The following is a 27,115-nucleotide window of genomic DNA, read 5'->3' on the forward strand; positions in this document are numbered from 1 at the left end:
AACGTATGTGTGTTTTTCCAGAAAATTTATTATATCATTTTAGGTCATGTTTTTGTGGTCCAGATAGCATATGTAAAATCATCTTAGAGGAAAGTTTGGGTATTTTACATAAGATTCTTCCTGCATAAGTCTCAAGACATACATTCTATATACAAAATTCTATCCTATGGGGTATAACTGTTTTGCAAAATCATGGGATATAAAATACTCAGGATTAATTAATATGTGGAAATGGATACCAAAAGGCAGTCTTTTTCCAACGTGAAAACTATTCCATTCTTTGCTGTTGCTACCTTAACACCTAGATAGATAAGGAGTAGTACAGAAAGTTACAGTCAAAAGACCACTCAGGAATTCTAGGTTTGCTGGCAGAGTGCTTACCAGTGTATTCTCTGCCAATGTGTCACTGGGAATAATGAATCTCTTTATTTTTCCCAAGAGCCCACTGTCTCAGAAGTCTTTCTTTGAGACTACAGAAAGACTTAAAATATTGCCCTGAAATCATCTGCTCTCCATATACTGTTCCACACAGTATCCTTACGGATGGTCTTGCATCAAAAAAATAAAGTTTTACATTAATATTAAAAGGATTTTATAATGGTTTGTATTTTCTTGAAAATTTCCCAACAGTGTTTTGTAGCCTTTCTATGATCTACCATTGTTTTCCAGTATATCTAGCCACCCTTCTGTCAATATTCTTTTTCCCTGTATGCTTTTGTAATTGCATAATTTGGAATATTTGGAAGACAGAATTTTTCTCTTATAAAACATTACCTATATTAATATGTTTTGTATTACTGTTTATGCATCATCTGAAAACTAATTTGTGTCATATTACTTGTACATGCTGCATAAGAGAATTCCTAAAAACACACAGTATGACATTGTATTATTTTATTTTCTTCAACATAAAAAAGAAAAAGAATCAATGGTTGTCTATAAGTTTAAGGTCAGTAAAAACTGCAAAGATTTTCCATTAAAAAAGAAAAGGGGAGAAATGTTAAAAAAAAAAAAAGGTTTATCAGTTCAGTTTATAAAATTTGGTAAACTCAAACTTTTGAAATTGTTGCCATAGGTTTCCCTGAAACCCAAGGTAATTTTAGAAACTTTAAAATCACACTTATTTCAATTGAAATGAACAGTGTTTAAGAATTATACTAGATGGGTTCATAGACTCACGTCATTTCTCAAGTTGAAGGCACAGCTTGACACTGGTAGAATAGATGCCACTAAGGAGTTTCTGAGGATTCTAAATTGAACATAAAGACCATAATACAAGCTAGATCACAATCTGCATTTGGGCACAATGAGTACGGTGGGGAAAGAACTGTCTTAATATTTTCAGTTCACTTCAGTTCAGTCGCTCAGTCGTGCCCGACTCTTTGCGACCCCATGAATCACAGCACGCCAGGCCTCCCTGTCCATCACCAACTCCCAGAGTTCACTCAAACTTATGTCCATCGAGTTGGTGATGCCATCCAGCCTTCTCATCCTCTGTCGTCCCCTTCTTCTCCTGCCCCCAATCCCTCCCAGCATCAGAGTCTTACTTTAGGATGATTTTATTGCCAGAGAAAGCCTATGGGCCAGGCTACCTAACTTCTGTTCAATTTTTATGTATCCAATTCCTGACCTATATTCAATGCTTCTGTACCAAATCCACTGAAGATATGCTAGCTTATCTGATCCTACTTGTAATACCAGCAGCATTTGACAGAGTAGATTTGACTCTTTGCTATATAATTTTCTCACTTATTTCCTTCTTATAATTCTTCTCACCTTTTTCGCTGGTTCCTTCTCCTGTACACACCACCCACTCCCCCCCACCCACACACACACCTTTTAATGTTTCTTGGTTCTGCTCCTTTCTTTGTCCACACTCACACCCACATGATCTTACACAGTCTCACATCTGTCTTTAAGTCTCATCTGTATGCTGATGATTCTCCAATGTGTATTTCTAGCCAAATAATTCTCCTGCACTCCAAATATCTACTTAAGCTCTCCACTTGGATGTCTAAAAGATGTCTCAAAATTAACACGTTTAAACTGAAATTCTGATCTTCCCAACCCAAACCTAATCTATCTGTTGCTCATTCTTCTGAGAAAACTCCTCTCATGCTTTAGGCAGGGTGAGGAGAAAAGTAACCATTTTGAAATACATCCAGATGATTCACTTCTTAAAAAACAAGCCTGAGCTAAGAAAATCTATTTTGCTACAGCCCAGCCAGCTTGGGTTTTACAGAGTCTAACTGATGTGAGAAGGGAATTACCAAACTCCAGTCCCCAATGACCATTCTATCTCACTAAAGAGATGTGAGGAAAAAAGCTGAGAAACAAGATCAGTAAAAGACTGAGACTTAATTACAGGATTATAGAATGCTTCCGCTCCCCTGCACTTGACCAACCATATCAAGGAGACATATATAACAGCAGAAGATTACAATGGAAAGAATGGCATTTATGACCCTATTTAAGTAGGGGTCTCGAGAAAGACAACGGGAAATAATAAGCTAGAACACTACATAAAATGTTAGTTTCTGACTCCTACAGGTACAGTAACCAACAAACACAGCCTAATTCCTATTTTAAAAGCTCACACTAAGGACCTATTACCTCAATTTCTTTTATCCTATACATCATGCTTAGCTTTCAACAAAAAATTCCAAGGTATGTTAAAAGGCAAACAACAGCCTGCATACACAATACGAAGCATCAGTACTAGACTCAGATATGGAAGAGATTTTGGAATTATCAGATTGGGCAATTTAAATATAATTACTATACTAAGGGCTCTAATGGAAGAAAATATAAGAAAAGACAGCTAATGTAAGCAAAGAGATGGAAACTCTTGGAAATAACCACAAAGAAATGCTAGAAATTAAAAACACGGGAAAAGAATTAAAGAATACCTTTGATGTGTTCATTAATAAACTATATATGGCTAAGGAAGGAATCAGTGAGTCTGAAGATCTCAATAAAAACTTCCCAAACTGAAAAGAAAAAGAATGAAAAAAACAACTGAGAATTTCAAAGACCAGTAGGACAATTCCAAAGGTGTAATACACACATCAGAGGAATGCCAGAAGGAAAAAAGGAGAGAAAAGGCACAATCATGACATTATAATGGCTGGGAATTTTCCAAAATTAATGAAGTTAGTAAACACAAAACATTGACACCTAAACATATCATATTCAAACTACAGAAAATCAAAGAAAAGAGAAAACTTAAAGAAGCCAAAAGGAAAAACAAACAAACCATTTGACCTTTGGATGAAAGAAGCTAAGAACTACACTGGACTTCTCTTCAGAAAAGCAGAAAGATAGTAAACAGCATATTAAAGTATTGAAAGAGGCAAAAAATACCAACCTAGAATTTTGTATGTAGAAAAATTAGCCTTCAAAAGTCAAGGTGGAAGAAGATGCTATCTCAAAATATCTCTTTGGTTTAAGGATTATTTTGAGCTAAATGTACTTTAAAAGTAGCAGATTCAAGAACATGCTAATCTCCCCTTTCTTCCTGAAAACAGGAGATTAAAAACTCCATGCTAAAGTTGTCCTCCATACCAGAAGAAAGAAAACATTTTAACAGGGAGTCAAAGCCAAGATAATTCTGGATAAACAGACCTCGTCAAAAGAATTTTTATCTTCCTTTAGCCTCTCCTTATAGTATACTTTTCCACAGAAGTCTCAGTTGTTCAACCCAATTTAAAAGCTGCAGGTTTCACCATTTCTTTGGGTCTTCATTTTCTTATGAGGACTCCCATGTCAAACTTATGCAAATTTGTATGTTTTTCTCCTGTTAATCTAAGATCAGTTTAATCCTCAGCTCCAGCCAAAAAACGCTAAGAGGGTAAAGGTGAAATTTTACCTTCCCTATAAAAGTGAAGGAGAGATAAAGACTTTCTCAGACAAACAAAAATGATAAACTATGTCAACAGTAGACTTGACTTGCAAGGAACATAAAAGAAGTTCTTCAGAGAAAAGAAAATTACTTGTAGACTTTCGGATCGAAGCCATTCTGACTGGCGTGAAATGGTACCTCATTGTGGTTTTGATTTGCATTTCTCTGATAAGGAGAGATGTTGAGAATCTTTTCATGTGTTTGTTAGCCATCTGTATGTCTTCTTTGGAGAAATGTCTATTTAGTTCTTTGGCCCATTTTTTGATTGGGTCATTTATTTTTCTGGAATTGAGCTGCAGAAGTTGCTTGTATATTTTTGAGATTAGTTCTTTGTCAGTTGCTTCATTTGCTATTATTTTCTCCCATTCTGAAGGCTGTCTTTTCACCTTGCTTATAGTTTCCTTTGTGGTGCAGAAGCTTTTAACTTTAACTAGGTCCCATTTGTTTATTTTTGCTTTTATTTCCAATATTCTGGGAGGTGGGTCATAGAGGATCCTGCTGTGATGTATGTCGGAGAGTGTTTTGCCTATGTTCTCCTCTAGAAGTTTTATAGTTTCTGGTCTTACATTTAGATCTTTAATCCATTTTGAGTTTATTTTGGTGTATGGTGTTAGGAAGTGTTCTAGTTTCATTCTTTTACAAGTGGTTGACCAATTTTCCCAGCACCACTTGTTAAAGAGATTGTCTTTCTTCCATTGTATATTCTTGCCTCCTTTATCAAAGATAAGGTGTCCATAGGTGTGTGGATTTATCTCTGGGCTTTCTATTTTGTTACAAGCAGTAAATACTGGAGAGGGTGTGGAGAAAAGGGAACCCTCTTACACTGTTGCTGGGAATGCAAACTAGTACAGCCACTATGGAGAACAGTGTGGAGATTCCTCAAAAAAATGAAAATAGAACTTCCTTATGACCCAGAAATCCCACTGCTGGGCATACACACCGAGGAAACCAGAAGGGAAAGAGACATGTGTACCCCAATGTTCATCGCAGCACTGTTTATAATATCCAGGACATGGAAGCAACCTAGATGTCCATCAGCAGATGAATGGATAAGAAAGCTGTGGTACATATACACAATGCAGGATTACTCAGCCATTAAAAAGAATACATTTGAATCAGTTCTAATGAGGTGGATGAAACTGGAGCCTATTATACAGAGCGAAGTAAGCCAGAAAGAAAAACACCAATACAGTATACTAACGCATGTATATGTAATTTAGAAAGATGGTAATGATAACCCTGTATGCGAGACAGCAAAAGAGACACAGATGTATAGAACAGTTTTTGGACTCTGTGGGAGAGGGAAAGGTGGGGATGATTAGGGAGAATGGCATTGAAACATGTATAATATCATATAAGAAACGAATCGCCAGTCCAGGTTCCATGCAGAATACAGGATGCTTGGGGCTGGTGCAATGGGATGACCCAGAGGGATGGTACAGGGAGGGAGGTGGGAGGGAGGTTCAGGATGGGGAGCACTTGTACACCCGTGGCGGATTCATATTGATGTACAGCAAAACCAATACAATATTGTAAAGTAATTAGCCTCCAATTAAATTAAATAAATTTAAATTTAAAAAAAGAAAATTACATGTCATAAACTCAGATCTACATGAAGAAAGAAGAATATTAGAGAAGAAATAAATGAAAGCAAAGTAAAATGTTTTATTTTTCTTATTTTTAATTGATAGAACAGATAACAGTTTGTTCAAAATAAAAACTGCAACAACATATTGGATGATTACAGCACATTGATAATGAAATAAATGACAGCACTGTATAAAGAGACAGGAAAGAGTAAGTGGGCATACTCTGTTATACGTTACCTGCACTTGTCATGAAATGGTATAGTGTTAGTTGAAAGTAGACTTAGATTATACGTGCACATTTCAAACTCTAAGGTAATGACTAAAAATATTTTTGAAGTAAAGCTGATATGCTGAGGAAGAAAGAACATGGAATCATGTAAAAGGCTCAATTAAAACTACAGTAGACAGAAAAAGAGTGGAATAACACATCTAGTTTTTTTGGATGGGGCCAAAGATAGATATTAGAAAAGATGTGGCCACAACATCAGTCTTTAAGGATGGGGAGAAATTACAAGCCAAGAGAGGATAGGAGAAGGAACACCCTAAGAAAACCACAATTATAGATAAGGAAGCAGACTAAAAGGATATGGTCAGTGATCAACATGTAATCCAGTCTCAGGATTTTAAATGAGAGCAGGGAGTTTGGAGAAGAGACCTGTTGAAAGTAAGACTATGTCTGAAGATGGATCTGTCCCTGGAATATTTGAGGTTAATAATGACCAAATTAAATAGAATTCTGGCAGATTAATTTGACAGTACGTTTGGAAGAGAAGCTGAAATTGATCATTTGTCTATCTCTACTAAGTGCCATGAAGCCCACAGATAGTCACTATACTGACAACTCACTCTATCTAATTGCTGTTGCATCAACTTCAAATTTTATATATTTTACCATTTTGTTAGATAATACATTAAAACAAAATCCTTGTTATTGTTTATAATATTCTCTTTACTCTTGCATGTTTTAAGTTCTCCACTGTTGTTCAGTCACTAAGTTGAGTCCAACTCTTTGTGACCCCATGGACTGCAACACAACAAGCTTCTCTGTCCTTTACTATTTCCTGGAGTTTGCTCAAATTCATGTCCATTGTGTCAACGATGCCATCCAAGCACCTCACCATGAAGGGATGGGACCAGATGCCATGATCTTCATTTTTTGAATGTTGAGTTTTAAGCCAGCTTTTTCACTCTCCTCTTTCACTTTCAAGAGGCTCTTTAGATCATCTTCACTTTCTGCCATTTCTGCCACGTTCTGTGTATTTGAGGTTATTAATATTTCTCCTGGCAATCTTGATTCTAGATTGTGCTTCATTCAGCCCAGCATTTCACATGATGTACTCTGCATATAAGTTAAATAAGCAGGGTGACAATATACAGCCTTGGCGTACTCCAATTTAGAACAAGTCTGTTGTTCCATGCCCAGTTCTAACTGTTGCCTCTTGACCTGCATACAGATTTCACAGGAGGCATGTAAGGTGGTCTGGTATTCCCATCTCTTGAAGAATTTTCCACAGTTTGTTGTGATCTACAGTCAAAGGCTTTGGCATAATCAATAAAGCAGAAGTAGATGTTTTTCTGGAATTCCCTTGCTTTTTCTATGATCCAACAGATGTTGGCAATTTGATCTCTGGTTCCTCTGCCTTTTCTAAATCCAGCTTGTACATCTGGAAATTCTCAGTTCATGTATTGCTGAAGCCTAACTCGAAGGATTTTGAGCATTATCTTGGTAGCATGTGAAATGAGTGCAATTGTACAGTAGCTTGAGCATACTTTGGCATTGTCCTTCTTTGGGATTGGAATAAAAACTGACCTTTTTCAATCCTGTGCCTCTTGCTGAGTTTTCCAAATTTGCTGACATATTGAGTGCAACACTTTAACAGCATCATCTTTTAGGATTTTAAAAGTTCTCCATAGCCAAAAGTTAAAATAATAACATATAGTTTTAAGTTTCCTAGAATTTGGATATGATATACTTAAGTTTTCAAACTGAAATACTTTCATGACAAATTTTATTATATCTAAGTATGTGTCAAGAGAAAGATAAATCAACATTTCTGCTGTTTTTCTTACAAAATAGATGGTTATATGCTGTTGCAAAATATTTTTTAAAAAATAAGAGGGGAGATATCACATTACAATCTTTATTAGCTTTAGACTACCACTGCTTACATTTGGTATATATAATTCCAGTGTGTGTGTGTGTGTGTGTGTGTATTACATATCTTTAAACAAGCATTTTTAACTTATAACTGGAAAAATGTAATACTCTCTGTCATAACCAAAAATGAAAATGGTTACAGTGAGGGAGCTAAACTAGAAAATTTCCCAAAAAAGTTATCTTCAGAAAAAACTGATAAACAGATAAGAAGGCAACAACCCAGAGCATGAGAAGCATTCCTGAAAGTGTTTATTACAAATTCTCCAGTTTCAAATTAATCTGAAGTAAAAACAATATATATTCACACAACCTTAATTAACACTTTCCAAATTTTCTTCCTGGGTAAACATGAATTATTGGGTACATTTCTGGTTTTCCAAAGGGAGCTATTAAGAAAAAAACTTCCATTCCATTTTCTCTAAAAAAGGTAGCATTGGTTTCCTCCCTCTGCTTCTGAGTCATTTCATTAAATTCTGTCTTTCTGCCTATTCTTTCAGGGAAAGTCCCTTTTACAGTTAGGGCTAATGTTAATCATAATGTGATGCTTTTCTGCATTACCCACTGAAACAACTCTTTTACCTAAGTACGAATTTGGGGGACTGCACTAAAAATTATCTTTAAAGAGAAAATACAGGTATATATTTAAGCTTGACCAATATTAGACAATATGTGAATCCTTGGACAGCTAATATTCTAGAATACTCTTGGTCTCAACTCAGCATTCAAGGACCCATCCTTTTCAATTAGACCTGAATTAGCAGTACATGGTTAGAAATCTACTGAGACAATCTTATTCAAGTCTGGAAGGCAAGATGGTTGTTTTGACATATTTTTATCTTAAATTTTGTAAATTTTAGCCTGCAGTTTTTCTCAATTTTTAGTTTCTCCTATATTATTATGGTTAAATAGTCCATGTATTTTGGGGAAATTTTCACTTTCTAAGTTTGATTTTTTTGTTGTTGTTATTTACTTTAAGTCTACACTTATATTTCTCTAAAGTCCTTTCATAAATTTTGTCTCCAACTCTCATTTATTCAGTGAATTGGTTGCATTTTTGCATCACAGCCTACTCTTTATTATGCAATGATTATTAGATGCGCTAATAATTTCTGAGCTTGCCTCATTATAGACATTTAAATTAAAATTTGATTTATCATTCATCTATTTGATCTCAATTTCCTTTATATTCTGTGACTCAATTTTTTCCCAATTATTCAGTTTCATTTCAACTTAAGAGAAGCTATGCAATGAATTTCCATTTTGTTGGGTGTCCTCCTCTGGTTCTACTTCTGTTTATATTTACAAACAGATATAGTTCCTTTTGGATCACTCTCCAACATTTGTAGCAGGAAAAATGTCATCATGACTGCCCTTGAGAAATCTTGCATTTGATATGGCTTTATCTTGTAACACTACTCTGTCTTTTACATTTTCTTTTAACTCATAAAAGCTAAGAAAAGTGAAGAGCCATTTTCTTATATTTAATGATACAATTAACATATTTTCTTCATTTGATATGTCAACTTGCCTGGCCTGTTGTAGCCAGTTATTTAATCAAACACTGATCTAGCTGTTGTCATGAAGGTATTTTGTAGATGTGGTTGTCATCCAAATCACTTGACTTTAAATAAAGGATGTTGCTCTCAATATGTGGATGAGCCTCATCCAATCAGCTGAAAAACAAAGGTTTCCCAGAGAAAAAACTCTGCCTCAAGAATGCAGCATAAACTTCTGCCTATGTTTCCAGGTTGCCAGCCTGTCTGATTGACATAGAACTTATTAGCCACTGCCCTCCACCCCATAATTACATTAGCCAAGACCTTAAAATGAATTAAATATTTAAATAGCATATAACTATACATATACATATAATTATATATAATATATAATATTGATTTATATAAAATTGTATACTGTTTCTCTGGAGAACCCTAACTGATAAAATGTTAATTATTGGTAGTTTAAGAATAAATAAACATAATTATTGGTAGTTTAAGAATAAATAAACACACACACACACACACAAATGCAGTAAAAACTGTACTTTCCTCTGCTTGCTGTTTGATGTTTATATTAGTAGTAAGATTTCTGCCTAAAGGAAGACAGTGAAATGGAAGCTGGCTAGAGTATTCATGGGTTTTAGAGATCATGTTATGTCACAATATTTTCATGGACACATCAGGAAAAACATCACTAATAAAAACTGAACTTGTTAAATGACTATGTGTGCATACTAAATTGCTTCAGTCATGTCCAACTCTTTGCGACCCTATGGACTGTAGCTCACCAGACTACTCTATCCATGGGATTTCCCAGGCAAGAATACTTGAGTGGGTTGCCATGCCCTCTTCCAGGGGATCTTCCTCACCCAGGGATTGAACCCATGCTTCTTGAAGCTCCTGAAGTGCAGGCAGATTCTTTACTGCTGGGTCACCTGGGAAGCCTGTTATATGACTATAAAAGGAGAATGAATATTCACTTCATGGCACCAAAGTTAGTATCATTTATTGTTATATAACTGATATATAACTGACACTAACTTTGGTGCCATCAAGTGAATATTCATTCTCCTTAGCTATTAAGTTCATAAATATGTCATTGCAACAAATCAAATCTGGATATGGTACGTGAGAAAATCCTCTTCTACCTAAACAGGATCTTTGTACTGTACAATATACATAGACAGAAACAATTATTTTAGTTGCTTCATTCATTCGTTCAAGTATTTAATTTATTGAATAATAAACATTTACTTTATTGGGGCTTTCCTGGTAGCTCAATGGTAAAGAATCTGCCTGCCCATGCAGGAGATGCAGGAGATGCGGGTTCAATCCCCGGTTGGGAAGATCCACTGAAGGAGGAAATGGCAACCCACTCCAGTATTCTTGCCTGGGAAATCTCATAGACAGAGGAGCCTGGTGAGCTACAGTCCATGGGGTCGAAAAAGAGTTGGATACAATATAGCAATGAAATAACTATCTCCAGCATTGAGAAGATAAATACATGAGAAATTGACTAAGAAAGTTTAAAAAATTACTAAAAATTAAAAGACGCTTACTCCTTGGAAGAAAAGTTATAACCAATCTGCTACTGCTGCTGCTAAGTCGCTTCAGTCGTGTCTGACTCTGTGCGACCCCATAGACAACAGCCCACCAGGCTCCTCCGTCCCTGGGATTCTCTAGGCAAGAATACTGGAATGGGTTGCCATTTCCTTCTCCAATGCATGCAAGTGAAAAGTGAAAGTGAAGTCGCTCAGTCGTGTCTGACTCTTAGCGACCCCATGGACTGCAGCCCACCAGGCTCCTCCGTCCATGGGATTCTCCAGGCAAGAGTACTGGAGTGAGGTGCCATTGCCTAGACAGCATATTAAAAAGCAGAGACAACTTTGTTCACAAAGGTCCATCTAGTCAAGGCTATGGTTTTTCCAGTGGTCATGTATAAATGTGAGAGTTGGGTTCGATGCATGATGCTGGATGCTTGGGGCTGGTGCACTGGGACGGCCCAGAGGGATGGTATGGGGAGGGAGGAGGGAGGAGGGTTCGGGATGGGGAACACATGTATACCTGTGGCGGATTCACTTTGATATTTGGCAAAACTAATACAATTATGTAAAGTTTAAAAATAAAATAAAATTGGAAGAATTAAAAAAAAAAAATGTGAGAGTTGGACTGTGAAGAAGTCTGAGAGCTGAAGAATTGATGCTTTTGAACTGTGGTGTTGGAGAAGACTCTTGAGAGTCCCTTGGACTGCAAGGAGATCCAACCAGTCCATCCTAAAGGAGATCAGTCCTGGGTGTTCATTGGAGGGATTGATGTTGAAGCTGAAACTCCAATTCTTTGGCCACCTGATGAGAAGAGCTGACTCATTTGAAAAGACCCTGATGCTAGGAAAGATTGAGGGCAGGAGGAGAAGGGGACAACAGAGGATGAGATGGTTGGATGGCATCACTGACACAATGGACATGGGTTTGGGTGGACTCCAGGAGTTGGTGATGGACAGGGAGGCCTGGCATGCTGAGGTTCATGGGGTCACAAAGAGTCGGACATGACTGAGCGAATGAACTGAACTGAACTCCTTGGAAGGAAAGTTATGACCAACCTGGACAGCATATTAAAAAGCAGAGAAATTACCTTGTCAACAAAGATCTGTCTAGTCAAGGCTATGGTTTTTCCAGTAATCATGTATGGATGGGAGAGTTGGACTATAAGGAAAGCTGAGCGCAGAAGAACTGATACTTGAACATGAGTTGGACATGAGTTTGAGTAGACTCCGGGAGTTGGTGGTGGACAGGGAGGCCTGGCATGCTGCAGTCCATGGGATCACAAAGAGTCGGACACTGAGTGACTGAACTGAACTGATGTACCTAAGGAGTAGACTCCAATGAAAAGTCAATCTTTTGTGCCCCACATGACACTCCAAAGGTTTTTGAAGTGATGGCATGCTGCTGCTGCTGCTAAGTCTCTTCAGTTGTGTCTGACTCTGTGCGACCCCATAGCCAACAGCCCACCAAGCTACCCCGTCCCTGGGATTCTCCAGGCAAGAACACTGGAGTGGGTTGCCATTTCCTTCTCCAATGCATGAAAGTGGAAAGTGAAAGTTGAAAGAGAAGTCGCTCAGTCGTGTCTGACTCTTCGCGACCCCATGGACTGCAGCCTACCAGGCTCCTCTGCCCATGGGATTTTCTAGGCAAGAGTACTGGAGTGGGGTGCCAATGCCTTCTCTGGAATTGATGGCATAAGGCCCCTCTGAAGGTGGAGAAGGTAGAGGACAAAAGAAGGGGATTATGTGAAGGTTTGAAGCCTGATTAAATCCAGATCTTCAATTCTAATTTGGGGAAGGTGGCTGACAACCCCTCCAACCTCTCTCACTGCAGCAAACAATACAGGGTCCCAGAATCTGGAAAGTGAGCATAGGTGAGCAGCGAAGTGTGGGACTGAAAGCAAAAAAGAGAAGTCTCAATCTCTGAGGGAACGGTGAAACCCTCAGCAACTTCCCCACTCAATTGCAATAGTTTCATAAACCCCACACGGTATCAAGAACATTCTTTTCAGATGAAACTGAACAAGTCCTGGAGGAAAGACTCACAGGATCTGAATTTAAGGAATTCTCCAAAGAAAAAGCCAAAAAATTTTAAACTTTAAATTCAAAGCAAAGAGCTTGTATATAAACAGTACCTCACTTGTAAATTAAATTAAAATTTTATCTCACATGCAAATAGGAACAAATGGCAAATAATTACTAAGCATTTGAGAAAGAACATTTAACAAGAAGGACAGACTAGGAAAAAAAAAAAGAATGACAGACTAAAACTAAGAAAAGACTGGAAGAGGCAGATAAAATGCAAGGAAATGCAGAAAACTTTAAGAAATAGTATTTTCTCAGTGAGATAAGATATTGCGTCCTTAAAACAAGAATATGGTAACAGTTAAAAAATGATGTAAGAAATAACTCTTAGAAATTAAAAATATGACAGCTGAGATTAAAAATTCATTAAAACAGTTGGAAATGTAGTTAAGAAATGTTCCCTGAAGGTAAACCAAAGACAAAAAACACAAAGAAAATAGTTCTACATCGGTATGGGAGCTTCAACATGAGATTAGAAGTTACAGAATGAAAAAATAGAAAAAATAGTTGAAAGGCAATTACCAGAGAATTTATCCCAGAAATGAAGCACTTGAATTTCCAACTTGAAAACTTCCCTCACAATGAAAGAACAGGCCTACCACAAAGTCCATTGCTGTGCAGTTTCTGAATACTATGGATAATCTCTCAAAGGCAAAACTGGAAGGTAGATGATAAGGGAGCAAAGCTTTCAAAATTCTGAGAAGTAGTTTTCAACTGGGAATTCTAGAAATAATCAAACTATCCATCTTATTTGAGTGTAAAGTAAAGATATTTTCAAACAAGCAGGTCTTGTAATCAACTAATTAATATCCTCTGCACCTTTCTTTGGAGAAGGCAATGGCACTCCTCTCCAGTACTCTTGCCTGGAAAATCCCATGGACGGAGGAGCCTGGAAGGCTGCAGTCCATGGGGTCGCTGAGGGTCGGACACGACTGAGCGACTTCCCTTTCACTTTTCATTTTCATGCATTGGAGAAGGAAATGGCAACCCACTCCAGTGTTCTTGCCTGGAGAATCCCAGGGATGGGGGAGCCTGGTGGGCTGCCGTCTATGGGGTTGCACAGAGTCGGACACGACTGAAGCGACTTAGCAGCAGCACCTTTCTTAGGAAACGAGTATGGGCTCCACAAAACTAAAGAAAACCAGAAAAGAATGTTATTTGAGTTCAGAAATTGCTAGTAAACACAGAAGCAATTTGAAGATAACCGCCAGGATGGTGTTAAATGGAAGTTCCAGTACAACGCTGTTATGGACTAAATGTTTGTGTCCCCCAGTATTCATATGTTGAAACTGACTCCCAATGTAGGGATACAGATGGCGGCACCTTTGGGAGGTGATTAGAATTAAAGTCATAAGGATAGATGAAATCATGGAGCCCTCATAAATGAGATTAGAGCCCTTATGAAAGTCACCAGAGGGTTTTCCTAGGTGGTGCAGTGATAAAGAACCCACCTTCAATGCAGGAGATGCAGGAGACATGGGTTCGATCCCTGGGTAGGGAAGATGCCCTGGAGGAGGAAATGGTAACCCACTCCAGTATACTTGCCTAGAAAATACCATGGACAGAGGAGCCTGGCTGGCTACAGTCCATGGGGTCGCAAAGAGACATGACCAAGCAACCGAAGCTGCAAAAGTCACTAGAGGGAGACTTCCACAGGGGTCCACTGGTATAAGACTCTGTGCTTCCACTGTAAGGGGCATGGATTCGATCCCTGGTGGGGGAAGTTCCACATGCCACGTGGTGCAGCCAAAAGAAAATAAAAGAAATGTCACCAGAGTTTCCTTTCCATCTCTGCTCTGAACTGTGTGAGGATATTGTCAGCATGCAACCTGCAAGAGTTCCTCTTCAGAATTCGACTGTGCTGGCAACCTAATCGCAGACTTTCAGCCTCCAGAACTGTAAGAAACAAATGCCTGTTGCTTATAAACCCCCAGTTTACAGTATTTTTTAATTATAGCATCCCAACCTAAGCCAAGCACCTATGCGTTAGTTCTAGAGATCCACAGATACAGATTGGGGCGTGAGGTTGGAGAGTTCCAGCAGGATTAAAAATAAAAGATGTAGATCTCCTGACAGTTTGGGCTCTGGAAAATTGTAGAGAATAGTTTGTTGTTGTTTTTTTAACAAAGATGTTGGAACATACTTCAAGTCTTAGGAGAAGACTGAGGAAAATTAAGCAATGAAATAGTAAGGTCATTATTACAAAAAAATAAAGTTATAGAGAAGTGGAATTATGGTCATTATCTACCACCTGATTCAGCAATGAATTGTCACAGAAATGAAACTACTTAACCATAACTTACCATAAACTGAGAGAAAGGAGAAAGAGAAGAGAAAGTAGGAATATAAGACCGTTAAATCTTCAGATCACAAGTGAAAGTCAGTAGTTTATGTCTAAAATTGATCACTTGAAAAATAGCAATATTGTATATTATTTGGAAATGTGAATGGCAATACAAGAAAGCAGGAGCAAAATATTTAAAGGAGTTACTTCAGAGTTGCAGAATGTAGGGGAAATTTGGGAATGATCAAGAATATGGGTTTGCTGATAACTTTGTCTTTTTACCACTATGTGATATTTCTGATTTGATAAAAATGGAATTTTTTTAAATAAATGAGAGAAAGAGTAAGTCTCAGAATACTGAAAGGTTGAGGCATTTTTTTCTTCATTTTTTTCTTCTGTCACCTATTATACAATATTCAGATACTGCCTTTCTGATAACACCATTTTGCTTGTATGATTTCAGCCCTCTGTGTTCATAAATGAACTAATATATCATATATTTGAGTGGAAACCTTTCCCCAGATTTTGAAAGGCACTAAGGTTTCTCTTAAAGCAAAATGCAACTTTATAACTTGTAAAATTTCCACTAGTAAAGAAACAACTATCAATCAATACATCAAAACATAACTTCATTAAAAAGTTTTAACGATCAAGATTTCTAGTTTTTTGAAGCAATTTTAAATGGCTGCTTCCATTTTTCATTTGGAAATATTATTCATTCCATCTGTTATACTAGTATGAATTCTATCTTCCTATTAAAGGCACAAACTGATTTTGCTATGACTTATATGAAACCTGTAGTTAGAGGTCTTAGGTGGTTATTTATACCTCTTTCCCAAAGAGATTTAGTTTTTTAAAAAATCATTAAATGTATGGTAAGAATTAGAGAGGTTTGGCCTATAACGGAAATACAACCAAGAATTTCCAGAAACAAATATTTCATTTAAACACTTTCGGATACTTTTCTATTTTAGTGAAGTCTAAATTTTCCCGTTAATAATGTTAAAAACTAGCACTTGGAGTAGAATATCTTACATTTCTCTTTTCTCTATTTACTTGCTATGTTCTCTTTTCAACAAATCAATACTTTCATAGCTTCCTATAGTTCTCAATATTTTTCATTTTGCTTTTTGCTATAAGGTTTCTCTAAGGTTCCCTGTTCCTAACTCAAATCTATTCTTTTTCTTGTCACTTCAGAAAAGGATTCAAGAGGAGTTTGAACTATGCTGGACACTCAAAGGCGTTGAAAAATAACTTAGCAGACCACATACCCATGACTTCAAGGCAAGCTTAACTCTTAAATATAAAAAAAAATAATAATAATGTAAAACAAGACCACAGTTGATTAAAAAACAGTCTAAATAATTATGTATAAAAAGAAACAGAATTACAGACGTAGAAAACAAACTTACGGTTACTAAGGGGTAAGAAGGAGGAGGGATAAATTGGAAGATCAAGATTGACATACACACACAACTAGATATAAAATAGATAACTAATAAGGACCTACTGCATAGTACAATGACCTCTACTCAATACTCTGTAATAGAAAATGGTCGGAAAAAGAGTGGATATATGTATAACTGACTCACTTTGCTGTATACCTGAAACTAACATAACATTATAAATCAACTGTACTCCAGTAACATTTTTAAAAGTAAATTGAAAATAAAATTTAAAGTCTACATTTTATCTTTAGAAGAAAAATGCCCATAATAACAATTTTTAAAATTGGACTTTTTGTGTTGAACACCCAGCATCCAATACTCTGCAGTCAGTATACAGATAAAACAGTCTCATACAGAATCCTGAAATTTCTATACAATAGAGCTAATGCTTAAAATAATCCCTAAAAATTAAAGATCCAGAATAATTAAAATCAAAATCAATTTTAATATTATTAAAGAATAAAAATTGGATTAAAACCTTTTGGGAAGGATTTTAGTTTATCCAAAGGCAATTTCTTCTGGGACCTTAGTTATTAGTATGAAATCATATTTAAGTCCATCTAAACAATTCAGTTAATATCCCTTGCTCTTTGTCAATGTTAATATTTACTAAACAGCACCACTATTCAGCCAGCAAATCAAGCCAGAAGCTTGGAAATGAGATTAACTTCTTTCCACTTCCAATAGACCTTGTGCTCTGGTTCAATGTTCTTCTGAAATACCCATTAAGAACAGCTGTCCCTCTTAGGTTACCACTATATTAGTACTCTGCCATAGAACAAGCAGCCTCACTACACTTCTATCTTGTTTATCCAGCTAGAAAATCTCTCTTAATTTGCCCTTTGGACAAAAGGCTGCATGGGCACAGGAGGGCCTAGAGGAGCTATCCCACACTGAAGGTCAGGAAGGGCGAAGGTGAGGAGATACCCCTCGTCCAACGTAAGGAGCGATGACGGCGCTTTGCTGGAGCAGTCGTGAAGAGATACCCCACGCCCAAGGTAAGAGAAACCCAAGTAAGATGGTAGGTGTTGCAAGAGGGCATCAGAGGGCAAACACACTGCAACCATACTCACAGAACACTAGTCAATCTAATCACACTAGGACCACAGCCTTGTCTAACTCAATGAAACTAAGCCATGTCCGTGGGGCAACCCAAGACGAGTGGGTCATGGTGGAGACATCTGACAGAATGTGGTCCACTGGAGAAGGGAATGGCAAACCACTTCAGTATTCTTGCCTTTAGAACCCCATGAACAGTATGAAAAGGCAAAATGATAGGATACTGAAAGAGAAACTCCCCAGGTCAGTAGGTGCCCAATATGCTACTGGAGATCAGTGGAGAAAGAACTCCAGAAAGAATGAAGGGATGGAGCCAAAGAAAAAACAATACTTAGCTGTGGATGTGACTGGTGATAGAAGCAAGGTCGGATGCTGTAAAGAGCAATATTGCATAGGAACCTGGAATATCAGGTCCATGAATCAAGGCAAATTGGAAGTGGTCAAACAAGAGATGGCAAGAGTGAATGTCGACATTCTAGGAATCAGTGAACTGAAATGGACTGGAATGGGTGAATTTAACTCATATGACCATTATATCTACTACTGCGGGCAGGAATCCCTCAGAAGAAATGGAGTGGCCATCATGGTCAACAAAAGAGTCCGAAATGCAGTACTTGGATGCAATCTGAAAAACGACAGAATGATCTCTGTTCGTTTCCAAGGCAAACCATTCAATATCACAGTAATCCAGGTCTATGCCCCAACCAGTAATGCTGAAGAAGCTGAAGTTGAACGGTTCTATGAAGACCTACAAGATCTTTTAGAACTAACACCCAAAAAGATGTCCTTTTCATTATAGGGGACTGGAACGCAAAAGTAGGAAGTCAAGAAACACCTGGAGTAACAGGCAAATTTGGCCTTGGAATACAGAATGAAGCAGGGCAAAGACTAATAGAGTTTTGCCAAGAAAATGCACTGGTCATAACAAACACCCTCTTCCAACAACACAAGAGAAGACTCTACACATGGACATCACCAGATGGTCAACACCGAAATCAGATTGATTATATTCTTTGCAGCCAAGGATGGAGAAGCTCTATACAGTCAGCAAAAACAAGACCAGGAGCTGACTGTGGCTCAGACCATGAATTCCTTATTGCCAAATTCAGACTTAAATTGAAGAAAGTAGGGAGAAACCACTAGACCATTCAGGTATGACCTAAATCAAATCCCTTATGATTATACAGTGGAAGTGAGAAATAGATTTAAGGGCCTAGATCTGATAGATAGAGTGCCTGATGAAATATGGAATGAGGTCCGTGACATTGTACAGGAGACAGGGATCAAGACCATTCCCATAGAAAAGAAAAGCAAAAAAGCAAAATGGCTGTCTGGGGAGGCTTTACAAATAGCTGTGAAAAGAAGAGAAGCGAAAAGCAAAGGAAAAAAGGAAAGATATAAACATCTGAATGCAGAGTTCCAAAGAATAGCAAGAAGAGATAAGAAAGCCTTCCTCAGCAATCAATGCAAAGAAATAGAGGAAAACAACATAATGGGCAAGGCTAGGGATCTCTTCAAGAAAATCAGAGATACCAAAGGAACACTTCATGCAAAGATGAGCTCAATAAAGGACAGAAATGGTATGGACCTAACAGAAGCAGAAGATATTAAGAAGAGATGGCAAGAATACACAGAAGAACTGTACAAAAAAGATCTTCACGACCCAGATAATCACGATGGTGTGATCACTGACCTAGAGCCAGACATCCTGGAATGTGAAGTCAAGTGGGCCTTAGAAAGCATCACTACGAACAAAGCTAGTGGAGGTGATGGAATTCCAGTTGAGCTATTCCAAATCCTGAAAGATGATGCTGTGAAAGTGCTGCACTCAATATGCCAGCAAATTTGGAAAACTCAGCAGTGGCCACAGGACTGGAAAAGGTCAGTTTTCATTCCAATCCCAAAGAAAGGCAATGCCAAAGAATGCTCAAACTACCGCACAATTGCACTCATCTCACACGCTAGTAAGGTAATGCTCAAAATTCTCCAAGCCAGGCTTCAGCAATATGTGAACCATAACTGCCTGATGTTCAAGCTGGTTTTAGAAAAGGCAGAGGAACCAGAGATCAAATTGCCAACATCCCCTGGATCATAGAAAAAGCAAGAGAGTTCCAGAAAAACATCTATTTCTGCTTTATTGACTATGCCAAAGCCTGTGACCGTGTGGATCACAATAAACTGTGGGAAATTCTGAAAGAGATGGGAATACCAGAACACCTGATCTGCCTCTTGAGAAATTTGTATGCAGGTCAGGAAGCAACAGTTAGAACTGGACATGCAACAACAGACTGGTTCCAAATAGGAAAAGGAGTTCGTCAAGGCTGTATATTGTCACCCTGTTTATTTAACTTATATGAAGAGTACATCATGAGAAACGCTGGACTGGAAGAAACACAAACTGGAAACAAGATTGCCGGGAGAAATATCAATAACCTCAGATATGCAGATGACACCACCCTTATGGCAGAAAGTGAGGAGGAACTCAAAAGCCTCTTGATGAAAGTGAAAGTGGAGAGTGAAAAAGTTGGCTTACAGCTCAACATTCAGAAAACGAAGATCATGGCATCCGGTCCCACCACTTCATGGGAAATAGATGGGGAAACAGTGGAAACAGTGTCAGACTTTATTTTTCTGGGCTCCAAAATCACTGCAGATGGTGACTGCAGCCATGAAGTTAAAAGACGCTTACTCCTTGGAAGGAAAGTTATGACCAACCTAGACAGCATATTAAAAAGCAGAGACATTACTTTGCCAACAAAGGTTCATCTAGTCAAGGCTATGGTTTTTCCTGTGGTCATGTATGGATGTGAGAGTTGGACTGTGAAGAAGGCTGAGCGCCGAAGAATTGATGCTTTTGAACTGTGGTGTTGGAGAAGACTCTTGAGAGTCCCTTGAACTGCAAGGAGATGCAACCAGTCCATTCTGAAGGAGATTGGTCCTGGGATTTCTTTGGAAGGAATGATGCTAAAGCTGAAACTCCAGTACTTTCCACCTCATGTGAAGAGTTGACTCATTGGAAAAGACTCTGATGCTGGGAGGGATTGGGGGTAGGAGGAGAAGGGGACGACAGAGGATGAGATGGCTGGATGGCATCACTGACTCGATGGAAGTGAGTCTGTGTGAACTCTGGGAGTTGGTGATGGACAGGGAGGCCTGGCGTGCTGCGATTCATGGGGTCGCAAAGAATCAGACACGACTGAGTGACTGATCTGATCTGATCTGATCTGAATCCCTATTTAATCCCTTATTTAACCCATATATTTCAAGACCCACCATGCCTGATTCTACTCCTCCATCGCATGTTTTGATGACTGTCTCAACCTACCTTCTCTTCTCTTTTCTCATGCCAGCTGCACTAGAACCACAATCTCTTGCTTATCTCCTTTCCTGTAAGCTGCATCTGCTTCCTCCAACGTTGTCCTCTCTTTCTCTACCTGCCCATCTCCTAGTCAGCCTTCAGATCTCAGTTTACATGTCATTTCCTCAGTGAAGGCTTTTGTGATACCTAACATAAATTCATTAAATATTGTAGCTATCTTGTTCATATATTTAGGTTCTGGGTTCACCTTCATTTGCATCTGCATTATAGGAGCTGCCAATGGTTTTAGAAAAACAACCAATTTTAAAATGAGAAAATGCTACCCATTATTTATGAAAATTGAGGAAAATCCAAATACCAATTTTGATTGTACATTTTGTGAAAGCTGCCAGAACACAAATGTAAGGTCTAAAGTTTACTGTGGTCTCAATTTTTTGTCATATTGACTAGTTACTGACAAGAGTTAGAATCCAGGACTTCTGACTGAAAATACAGAACTCTTTGCTCCATACTTGCCCTGCTATGTGCCATAATCTTAAAAAGTCAAGGTGTTAATTTCTTTAGGATTACAAGGCTCTATACAGCTATTCTTATTTTAAAATGCAAAAATCTTAGGAAAAGATTATGCCATTTGCAGCAACATGAATGGACCTGGAGATTGTCACATTGAGTAAAGTAGGTCAGACAGAGAAGGAAAAGTATTTATGACATCCCTTATATGCAGAATCTAAAAAGAAATTATACAAATGAATTTATTTACAAAACAGACTCACAGACTTGGTGAATGAGAACTTACAGTTGCCAGGGGGAAAGGATCATGGGGAGGGATAGATAGGGAGTTTGGGCTAAATGTATACACACTGCTATATTTTAAATGGATAACCAACAAGGACCTACTGTATAACACAGGGAACTCTGCTCAATGTTATGTGGCAGCCTGGATGGGAGAGGAGTTTGGAGAATATATATATACACACACACACACACACACACACATATAGTTGAGTCCTTTTGCTGTCAATCTGAAACTACCACAATATTATTAATCAGCTATGCTCCAACATAAAATAAAAAGTTAAAAAACACAATTTTAAAAATATTATTAAGGTTACATACAAAAATACATTCACATGGGAAGACAGAAAGGAGAGTGGCAGGATAAGGATATGGGATTAAGATATACAAATTACTATATATAAAATAGGTAAGCAACAAAGATATATTGTACAGCACAGGGAAGTACAGCCTTAATTTTGTAATAACTCTAAAGGTGGTATAATCTATAAAATACTGAATCACTACGCTGTACACCTAAAGCTAACATTATCAAATATATTTCAATACTTAACCCACACTTTTGTGTGAATTAATTTGTCACATTATTTTCCCTTAAGTCAGAGGAACTCTCAGCTGATAGGAAGATTTATGACCAGTAATGGATGGCTAAAAAAAAAGAAAAAAGGCTCTCATAAAATAAGAGTAAGGGACACATTGAGGTAACTTTCCATCCTTATCACTTTTGACCATCTCCATACAAGAAAGCTATGTAAAATCCTAAAAGATGATGCTGTTAAAGTGCTGCACTCAATATGCCAGCAAATTTGGAAAACTCAGCAGTGGCCACAGAACTGGAAGAGGCCAGTTTTCATTTCAATCCCAAAGAGAGGCAATGCCAAAGAATGTTCAAACTACCATACAGTTGAACTCATTTCACATGCTAGCAAGGTAACACTCAAAATCCTTCAAACTAGGCTTCAACAGTGTGTGAACTGAGAACTTCCAGATGTATAAGCTGAATTTAGAAAAGGCGGAGGAACCAGAAATCAAATTGCCAACATCCATTGGATCATATAAAAAAACCAACAGAATTCCAAAAAATTATCTATTCTGCTTCATTGACCATGATAAAGTCTTTGTGTAGATCACAATTGGAAAATTCTTAAAGAGATGAGGATACCAGACCACCTTACCTGACTCCTGTGAAACCTATATGTAGACAAGAAGCAACAGTTAGACCTGCTCATGGAACAATGGACTAGTTCAAAATTGGGAAAAAAGTACGTCAAGGCTGTATATTGTCACCCTGCTTTTTAAAATTATATGTAGAGTACATAATGCAAAATGCGAAGCTGGATGAATCACAAGCTGGAATCAAGATTGCCAGGAGAAATATCAACAACCTCAGATATACATAGGATACCACTCTAAAGGCAGAAAATGAAGAGGAGCTAAAGAACCTCTTGATGAGGGTGAAAGAGCAAAGTGAAAAAGCTGGCTTAAAGCTCAACATTCAAAAAACTAAGATCATGGTATTCAATCCCATCACTTCATGGCACACGGATGGGGAAAAGTGTGAACAGTGACAGATTTTATTTTCTTGGGTTCCAAAATCACTGTGCACAGTGACTGCAGACATGCAATTAAAAGATGTTTGCTCCTTGGAAGGAAAGCTATGACAAACCTAGATAGCATATTAAAAAGCAGAGACATCATTTTGCCAACAAAGGTTCATACAGTCAACGCTATGCTTTTTCCAGTAGTCATGTATGGATGTGAGAGTTGGACTATAAAGACAGCTGAGCACCGAAGAATAGGTGCTTTTGAACTGTGGTGTTGTAGAAGACTCTTGAGGGTCCCTTGGACAGCCAGGAGGCCAAAGCAGTCAATACTAAAGGAAATCAACCCTAAATATTCATTAGAAGGACTGGTGCTGAAGCTCCAATATTTTAGTCACTGATATGAAGAGTTGACTCATTGGAAAAGCCCCTGATGCTGGGAAAGACTGAGGGTAGGAGAAGGGGGCAAGAGAGAAAGATGGTTGGAAGGCATCACTGACTCCATGACATGAGTTTGGGAAAACTCTGGGAGATATTGAGGGACAGGGAAGCCTGGTGTGCTGCAGTTCACAGGGTCACAGTCAGACACAACTTAGTGACTGAACAACAACAACAACAATAACAATATAAGAAAGCTTATTTCTAACCAACTATGCTGTGTTCTAAAATGTAACTCTTTTTTTTTTTTTTACTATGTTTAACTGGCAGTGATAAAAACAAATCAATATTTTAATCTGTCTGTACCTGACAATTACAGCATTTTACATTTGGATCAGTTCAGTTCAGTCACTCAGTCGTGTCCGACTCTTTGCGACCCCATAAATCGCAGCACGCCAGGCCTCCCTGTCCATCACCAACTCCCGGAGTTCACTCAAACTCATGTCCATCGAGTCGGTGATGCCATCCAGCCATCTCATCCTCTGTCGTCCCCTTCTCCCCCTGCCCGCAATCCCTCCCAGCATCAGAGTCTTTTCCAATGAGTCAACTCTTCGCATGAGGTGGCCAAAGTATCGGAGTTTCAGCCTCAGCATCAGTTCTTTCAATGAACACCCAGGACTGGTCTCCTTTAAGATGGACTGGTTGGATCTCCTTGCAGTCCAAGGGATTCTCAAGAGTCTTCTCCAACACCACAGTTCAAAAGCATCCATTCTTCAGCACTCACCTTTCTTCACAGTCCAACTCTCACGTCCATACATGATCACTGGAAAAACCATAGCCTTGACTAGACAGACCTTTGTGAACAAAGTTGTCTCTGCTTTTTAATATGCTGTCTAGGTTGGTCATAACTTTCCTTCCAAGAAGTAAGCGTCTTTTAATTTCATGGCTGCCATCACCATCTGCAGTGATTTTGGAGCCCCACCAAAATAAAATCTGACACTGTTTGCACTGCTTCCCCATCTATTTCCCATGAAGTGATGGGACCAGATGCCATCATCTTAGTTTTCTGAATGTTGAGCTTTAAGCCAACTTTTTCACTCTCCTCTTTCACAAGAGGCTTTTGAGTTCCTCTTCACTTTCTGCCATAAGGGTGGTGTCATCTGCATATCTGAGGTTACTGATATTTCTCCTGGCAATCTTGATTCCAGCTTGTGCTTCTTCCAGCCCAGTGTTTCTCATGATGTATATTTGGATAGCATTACACAATTTAAAATATTCATTTAAATGCATTATTGAATTTAATTCTTGAAACAAATACATGGCTTGCTTATTTACAGATGAGAATCTAACTCTCAATGGGCTTAATGGATAAGTAGGGACAGAGTTTCATTCTTTAGACTAAAATCTTCCTCTTTCCCAAACCCTACAAACTTGCTCATAAAGCATCATTCTCAGTAGATACTTACATTTCATCACAGCTTGAATTTCATAAACAGGCTTGAGAATCACAGCGCCATAAAAGCCTCTAGGGAATGGATTTGTTGAGTCCCACTTAGCTGAAAAACCTGTAAGTATCACAGTTCGTGTTCTGTTCTTGGGGATCTTCCATTGGATAATTTCCTTTAGGGTATAAATATGTTCATCTTCACACTCATAGAACTCTCCTTCTTGTGACAAAGGCAAAGTAAATGAGTGATTTTGATGATTCCTTAGCACACTACAGTTTACCATTATTTCTCCATTGATCTCTTCCACTGAGTTGAGCATGATTCGCTCACCTTTCTTTATGATGAGATTCTCTAGTTTTATATCCTTCTGATGATAGAAGCCAGGATGATTCAGTCTACTTGGTCTAATATGGTTGGCTTTTGTAATCTCTTCCATAGTGAGGTATGGAGTTGTGTCAGCCACAATCTTAAAAAGACCTGAGAACAGAATTCTGTGAATTAAAAAGAGTTCTTAACAATGAAAGTTCTCATAAGTAAATCACAGTGAGAGAGTTATAAAGCAAGTAAAACATAGCATTTAAAAGTAATGTACCTTTTTTGAAAAATTAGAGATAGTTGTTTTAACCCTGAATTCTTCTAGGGTATATCTTAATGTATTATCTGTAGGCTGGATTGTCAGATCCAGACGGGTCTCATAGATGGAAACAAGGGGAAAATATTTTGAAATAGGAAAGATGCACTTCTTGAAAATTAAATCTGCATGAAATACTGGCTCTCTCCTAACTACATGTGTGATCTTAAGCAAGGCACTTAATCTCTCAAGATCACATTTTTAACTTTTAAAATGAAAGGTCTAGATTAGATGAGTATTTCCATATATATTCTCTGGAAACACCAAAATTAAAAGATATTCCAGTAGGAAACTGTTTCATGGTCAAGTTAACAATTGCAAAGCTATTACCTGGAACTTGACCATGCTGATGACTGTATAACATCATGAATGAACTTAATGACACTAAATTGTACACTTTAAAGTGGTAAATTTGATGCTATGCATATTTTACCATAAGAAAAAGTATCTACCTTTTTCCAAGTAATTTGAAATTTCTCAGAAACTTTAGATGCACTATGACTCATAAGAGAGGAATATAACATGAAGAATTTCCCAAATTTCTTTCATCATAAAACTCTTAGAGAAACATTCATTAATAAATTACAAAACAGTATATCATATGTATTAGTTACCCACATAACTCTCATTGGGAAATGCCAGGTTAGGAAGTTGTTCTGGATTGAAATTTCTTGATTATATATCATTCATTCTTTCTGTTACTGCTCTAATTTTTTCCTAGTTTCACTATTTCAAATTTTTTCTTCCAGTACTATTGGGACAGTCAAGTAACACAGCTTTTTATGTTTGCAAGTTTAAATTTAATTCTTCTCTTTCAATTATTTTGCATTTATTTCATAGGCACATCTGTTTTGTAACACTACCAGAAATTTAATTATTGAATAAATTTCATTAAATTCCAAAGAAAGTAAGGACAAAGGAAAAATTAGGTAACTGCTTGCTTAACTCCAAAGTAAATTAAGAAAATATTACATAATAGCATCCACTTAGAAGGCAGCATCTAAAGAACCCTAGAAGAATGATATAGCTTAGAAAAGTTATTTAGTCACTTAGTCAAAAATACAGTCCAGTTAAATTTATCTTTATATCCAATTATTATTAACCAGATTAAAATGTTTTTTACATGTATTTTGGGTTAGGGTACAAAGATTTATGTTGCTATTTTACTCAAAGAAAAAAAAATACAGGATTTTGATTGTTTTTAAATATAAATGTTCTGAAAAAGTATGTGATGCAATCCTAAGACTGAGGAAGATAGCATGTGCAATCTGTCCTGAAAACTTTTATAGATCAAATAGTGTTCATCCTCTGCATGGTGTGCTTGAAGACAGTAAGGGAAAAAACATTTACTTTGAAGGAGCTTCTTATTTTGTTATGTCTTGTATCAGGGAAAATCCAATAAAACAGTACTCTTGAATTCCCCGCAGTAACTGAATGCGT

At 37.6% G+C, this 27,115-nt stretch overlaps 1 protein-coding gene across 1 annotated transcript in view; it reads right to left on the reverse strand.

Annotated features, from left to right (window-relative positions):
* The window catches only part of THEMIS (thymocyte selection associated), a 198,144-nt gene that overhangs the window by 111,395 nt on the left and 59,634 nt on the right, over positions 1–27,115 (reverse strand). Inside the window, exon 3 of the mRNA XM_061427928.1 lies at positions 25,063–25,521. Coding sequence (XP_061283912.1) covers positions 25,063–25,521 — 459 coding nt within the window. The remainder of the gene's footprint in view (positions 1–25,062; positions 25,522–27,115) is intronic.

The sequence above is a fragment of the Bos javanicus genome, chromosome 9 (assembly GCF_032452875.1).
Source record: "Bos javanicus breed banteng chromosome 9, ARS-OSU_banteng_1.0, whole genome shotgun sequence".
NCBI lineage: Eukaryota > Metazoa > Chordata > Mammalia > Artiodactyla > Bovidae > Bos > Bos javanicus.